General features: G+C 40.4%; 1 protein-coding gene and 1 pseudogene across 2 annotated transcripts in view; one reads left to right on the top strand and one right to left on the bottom strand.

The window, feature by feature from the left end:
- VAPB (VAMP associated protein B and C) overlaps positions 1-6,355 on the bottom strand; it is a 76,327-nt gene that overhangs the window by 26,998 nt on the left and 42,974 nt on the right. Inside the window, exon 3 of one of the 2 annotated variants that reach the window (XM_004482349.5) lies at positions 3,628-3,663. The exons of the other annotated variant lie outside the window; for it this stretch is intronic. Within the exon in view, the coding sequence (XP_004482406.1) occupies positions 3,628-3,663 (36 nt within the window). The remainder of the gene's footprint in view (positions 1-3,627; positions 3,664-6,355) is intronic. 2 annotated transcript variants of the gene reach the window in all.
- On the top strand, positions 1,677-2,489 carry LOC139437571 (general transcription factor 3C polypeptide 6 pseudogene; annotated as a pseudogene).

The following is a 6,355-nucleotide window of genomic DNA, read 5'->3' as shown; positions in this document are numbered from 1 at the left end:
ATCTTGAGGATTTTGGGAGGCCCATCCCTTTTGATATCCCTCCCATGGGCCCCTTACTAATCTCAATCTACCACACCTTCCAGAGCTTAATGATTGGGTAATGAATGGTTCTCAAGCTTCAGCCTCTGTCACAATCAGCTGGTGGGCTTGCTAAACAGATTGCTGGGCTCTACCCTGAGAGTCCATGCCCAGGTGATATAGCTGCTACAGCTGCTGGTCTGGGGACCATACCTGGAGAACTAGCTATAGATGCATTTCCTAAAACCGCAGCTCCTACTGGAAGGCTACTTTATATCCCAGTCCTTGCTCTATTGGTACACATTGCTGACACCAAGACTCCCAAACTCCTTGCTGACTACTTTTCCTAGACGGTTGTTTTTTCTCCCCAAGTAGACTGGAACCAGGAGTTAATGTTTTGACAGCTTCACATTCTGGGTACTAATATACTTTTTTTTTTCATTTACTGACAAGTTCTTCTCCCCTTCCAAGATTCAAAGCACTCTGCTTCCTCTAGAAACCCCCTTAGAACAACTCAAAGACGGGAAAGAGACCTTCCTTGAACCCTCAAGAGGGTTGTTTGTGTTCTGTCCTACCTCCCAGGGCCCTACACATGGTTGAAGACAGTGGTTTACAATCTTACCATCATGGTAGTTTCCATTCACTATCTTTCTCTTTCCTTTCAAACACCTTTTATAGCAAAAGATTGTTCTCAACCAAACTGTATTTAGTATTTACAGTGTAGTAATTAACTCATTTCCCCCACTTTTAAGAAATTAAAAACATACATAAATACAAATGCGCTCCTGATCCACTTAAGATAACTGGTATTATCAAGATGAGCTGATATAATTTTAGCCTAAAGTAAGAAGCTTGACATTTTAGTTATATCTACCCTTACCATGAGTAAATTTATTATTTCCTTTAGGATTCCTTTAATAAATGTTAAAAACATTACTACTTTCCTGGACTTCTACATGTCAGGGACCCATAACTGGAACTATGAGCCTAAGAGATAATTAGTTTTATATATTTATGAGTAAGTTAACACTAAATTTGTACTATCTACAGGCTTTTCCAGTTCAGTATAGTCCATCTTAAATAACCTTCTCGAGGTCTGATGAATTTATTTGTGCAGAGGCTAGTACCAATGTGCCGACTGTGAGGTCTCCTTTCTCCAGTGTCTCTGGGAAGATGAGGTATGCTACACACAGTCACTGGCCAAGTAAAGCTCACTCACTTTTTCATAAATACCATTTTTAATATAAATCTTTTTCAAAAATCCAACATACTTTTTGTCTTCTACCCCTTGATAATGGAATACAATATAATCTTTTTCTGATTGTGTTGTGATGATGAAACCTATTATATGGTCTTCCATAATATGTACATATCATGTCTCATGTATATATCAAATAATTTATGGAGATCAGTCTGCCCTGAGGCTTAATTCCAGATCCCTACTGTTAATCCTAAACTCTCTTGCATGCTTACTTTCTGTAGTGTTCCTTCACTGGCACACCTGCGTTTCCAAGGTGGGCCACCTCTCAGAACTGTTTCCCCTTTATTCTAGTCTGTGATGGGCTGAAAACCAGGACAAAGTCAGTGTCAGCTAACAAGTCTGAGATGGGAGTAAATAGGGCAAGACTAGGGAGCTCTCATGAACTAAGCATAGAAATATGCAAAGGGGCACCCACCCGCGCCCGTCCTCTGCCGCAGATCGCCATCTCACGTTCCCGAAAAGGGGTTTGGGGGCGAGGCAAAGAGAGCCCGCGCCCGGGAGCTGCCGCCCGCGCTCAAGATGGCGGCGGCGGCGCGGGCGGGCGAGGCCCTGGGCGTCCTGCGCGCGGGATCACGGCGGCGGCAGAGGAGCGAGGTCGACTGATGACAAGGAGGAGGAGGAAGAACAATTGGTTCTGACGGAATTGTCAGGAATTATTGACTCAGACTTTCTCTCAAAATGTTAAAATAAATGCAAGATTTTGGGAATTGACACTGAGAGGCCAACTGACACTGAGAGGCTATGTGTTTGCTGGGGAGTATGAAGACACACTTGGGGACCTGTGTTATCTTTGAAGAAAATGTGGAACGTGGATGCAGAAGGCAATAATAAAACAGTGCTAAAATATAAATACCATACAATGAAGAAGCTCAGCATGACAAGAACTCTTCTGACAGAAAAGAGGGAAAAAAAGAAAACACTGGTGGCGTGGAGTAGCTGCAAATCAAAGATGATTTCTCCTATAGACCCAATATGATTTGTAGGTTTATACATGAAAACGAAGATGAAGTTGTAGCTTCAGCCGCAGTTAAACCTTTGGAGTTGGAAAAGCAAGAGATTCAAATGCAAGACAATTCAAACCTGAATTATGAACAGGGGAAACCACTGCACTTGGAAACAGAGGATTCTTATTGATACCCCTTCTTCTGAGACAGAAGATTTTGTTTTGATGGAAACTCAAGATGCTGCCTTAGAAGCCTCTCTTGGATGAAATGTTTCTCATAACTAGTCATGAATATTTTAGAGTTTTCATCTTTCTTGTTGATACATATGTCCATATAATGAAGTGTTGGCCAGTGAATGTAATTAGAAGTGTTGAGTAATGCTTCTGGGAAGTTTCCTTAAACTTCACAGGTGTAAAGGGAAGTGGACAAGCTCATTTCTTTCTTCCTGCTGCAAACATGGAATGTGGATGTGAAGGCTAGAGCAGGAGTAGGCTTCTTGGACCATAAAGTAACCTTGGAAACAGAAACAGTGCATAGCAGTGGAAAAAGAAAGAAGATTGGGTCCTGGTAGTATGATATATCAGCCCTGAACTGCTGTGAGTAAAGGGTTAACAAAACCCTTTCTCTTTCTTCCTGGTAAAATGACCTTAACACTATTTCTCGGAAAGTCACTAGACAAGATAATTATGGAATGCCAGCTGTGATGTCAGATAATATTGTATAAGTTTAAAGATGACACCTTACTGGTAAACTATCTGGACTGACTGTGAAGACTGTGACAACTACCATAAATGTGTTTTGGAAAGAATAGGCTTCGGGTTTCCCTAAGTACAGAGTTCCTCATTGCAAAGATTCCTGGAAGCTATGCACATGAGCTGTTTCAAGAGATAATGGTGCTTACAAATCATGAAGCTTCTAAGCCAGAGTAGCTTCTGCACCTGCCCAAATCATCTTGTTTCCTTAACCTGAGGTTATACTTGGGAGGCCAGAGAAAAGATACCTTCCTCGAAAAATACGCCTCATGCTGCCATGCTGTGTGTCCTAGTCTATCCTGCAATGTTAAGTAAGCCTGGTACCAGATTGGGTCCCACAAGGTTTACTGGGTTCTATGAGCTTGAATGTCATTCTAAACCTATGACCACTGCTGCTATTAAGGCAGAGAGGCAATTGCCAACTGCCTATCTCTGGTCTTCTTCACATGAGAAAGAAATAAACTTCTGTCTTTAAAAATCACTCTGTTACAGTCTAACTTAATCCTCATTGATAAATTATGCATTTTAGAAAACATGAAAAATAAAAGTATAGAGGAGTGGAAAATTCTGGAGATGTGTAATTTTGCAAAAGAAACTGATCCAGACTATAATATAGTTCTACCTTAAATTGGAAAGGAAAACAAAGTCTTACATTCTGAGGAGGTCATGATGTATTTTAGCTCCTCACCTGTTAATAAGAAGAAATGTTTGGAGTTTAGTAAAATGAAGTCTTGTTTTTCAACTCAAAAAAAAAAAAATGCAAAGAACTGTAATGAATTAAGAACATCAGGGAAGCAGATGTGGTTCAAGCAACTGGGCTCCCATCTACCATGGAGGAGGTCCAGAGTTCTATACCCAGGGCCTCATGGTAATGGCAAGCTGGCCCATGTGGTGAGCTAGCCCGTGCAGAGTGCTAGCCTGCACAGAGTGCTGCCCCACTCAGGAGTGCTGCCCTGCACAGGAGTACTGGTTTATGCGGAGAGCTGGCACAGCAAGATGACGCAACAAAAAGACACAAAGGAGAAACAATAAGAGATGCAGCAGCAGGGAGCTGAGGTGGTGCAAGAGAAAGATAGTCTCTCCCACTAAAGAAGGTCCCAGGATCGCTTCCCGGAGCTGCCTAATGAGAATACAGACAGACACAGAAGAACACACAGCAAATGGACAGAGAGAGCAGACAATGGAGGGAGGGGGAAGAAATAAATAATAAATCTTAAAAAAAAAAAAAAAAAAAAAGAACATCAGTTTAAGCTGCTCTACAATTTTGCTTCATTTTGGCGCCTCAGTAGTGTTGTGGAGAGTTCTAGTAACCTTCAACTAAGTGAGGTGTATTGAATGTACTTGATAAATCCTTGGGATCATATTTGAACATGTAGAGATAAATACATTGTGCCATATTCTTAAAAAAAAGTGAAACTTAAGATTCTTCTTAAGAAATCTAGATAATATAATAAGCTTTAAAAATGTCTTTAAAAGCACAATTACAGAAGCAGACGAGGCTCAACTGATAGAGCATCCTACCATATGGGAATGATACCCAGGTTCGATACCCAGGGCCTCCAGACCCGTGTGGTGAGCTGGCCTATGCGCAGAGCTGCTGCGCACAAGGAGTGTCCTGCCATGCAGGGGCGCCCCCACGTAGGGGTGCCCCATGCTCAAGGAGTGCAACCTACAAGGAGAGCCACCCTGTGTGAAAAAAGCGCAGCCCGCCCAGGAGTGGCACCGCACACACGGAGAGCTGATGCAGCAAGATGACGCAACAAAAAAGAGACGCAGTTTCCCATGTTGCTAAGGGTGTAAGCAGACAGAAAAACACACAGCGAGTAGACACAGAGAGTAGACAACAAAGGGCAGGGGGAAGGGGAGAGAAATTAAAAAAAAAAAAAGCACAATTAAGCTGAATTTTTATTGGTAACTGTTTTTTTGTCTGATTGCCCTAGCTAGAACTTCTAGTACAATATTAACAACAATGGTGACAGTGGGCATCCTTGTCTTGTTCCCAATCTTAGAGGGAAAGCTTTCAACCTTTCTCCACTGAGTATGGCTGTGAGTTTTTCATATACGCCTTTTATCATATTGAAGAATTTTCCTTCAGTAATAGTGTTGCTTTTTTTTTAAATCAGAATCTCACCTGGTGAAAAAGATTAAAGACATCTTGTAAGTATGAATGTGAGTTGTTTTTTTTTTTTTTATCCAAGAGTAATAAACCTGGTTTGTGAAAAACATTTTATAAAAAGGTTTATTTTGCTTATCAGAGACTTCCAAAGCAAATGATCAAACAAAGAAGAATATTACTATAAAGAAGCCCAGGCTCTCCGAAATTTAACTTCCACTATCAGCACTTGACAGGTAAATGCATAACTTCTTTGTAAGGGCTCTATGCACTTATACCCCAGTACTGAACACCTACAAGTTATGGCCCAAGGTTGGCTGGTTCAGGGTAAACCAAACAGCCACAGTAAGCTTAGTCAGCAAAATATTAAAAGGATTAATTATCAATTGCAATACTATCCAATTACATTAATTGACCACTGTTTCCATCCAAGAAGAGTTGCTGATATACATTCTCTGCCCTCAGGATTTTATTGGAAGAACGTTATGCTTTAAATGTGATTGAAATAAATGCTGAAAAAGGCTATATGTCAGGAATGAATAGTGCTCCTTAATTCTTTGAATTTTAATTTAAATTACAGATTTAAGCACTAGGAGATTTGGGTATGCTAGTTTTTAATCCATTTTCAATTCCCGGGGTACTCTTGGTAAAATGCATCTATACCTAAATATTGGTATCTTTAATGACTTTTTCCAATGCCATACCCCTTCCCCAACTTACATGCAGACATTTTGCATTTCTAATTTGCTTGGTACACAGGCAAAAAATGTGCATAATTGAACTGCAAATGGAAGCGTGCTTGCTACTTTACTGAAATTAGAATTCAGTGAAGGTTATAAAAATATTAAACTTAATATCATATTACAGGAAGCTTAAGTATTTTTGATAGGCCCATAATTTTACCACTTCACCTGCTGTATCCGCTGGCAAATATGGTTTGGAATATTAATGGAAAACTCCCTCATTATTAAGCTGCAGTATTAAAAAAGAAAAAAAAAACCACAACCACTAACAGCTTACCACAATGACGTTTTCAGAAATGTTACCATACTGCTCAGAAAACAGATTCAATTTTGTAAAGCTAGAACAAATGGGGAAAAACCCCACTGCCTCAAACAAGTCATTAATTCAAAAGTTCTATCTTCCTTGCATCTAAAATCTCAGGGGGAACAATCCAATCTCCTCTTCTCCAGTCTCCATGTAAGTGTGCCTATTTTGCTGAGATCCAGATTTGAATAATTCAAAACCATCTCTAGAAGACTGTGTG

The sequence above is a fragment of the Dasypus novemcinctus genome, chromosome 24, assembly GCF_030445035.2.
Source record: "Dasypus novemcinctus isolate mDasNov1 chromosome 24, mDasNov1.1.hap2, whole genome shotgun sequence".
Lineage (NCBI taxonomy): Eukaryota > Metazoa > Chordata > Mammalia > Cingulata > Dasypodidae > Dasypus > Dasypus novemcinctus.
This window is presented reverse-complemented; position numbering and strand designations above follow the sequence as displayed.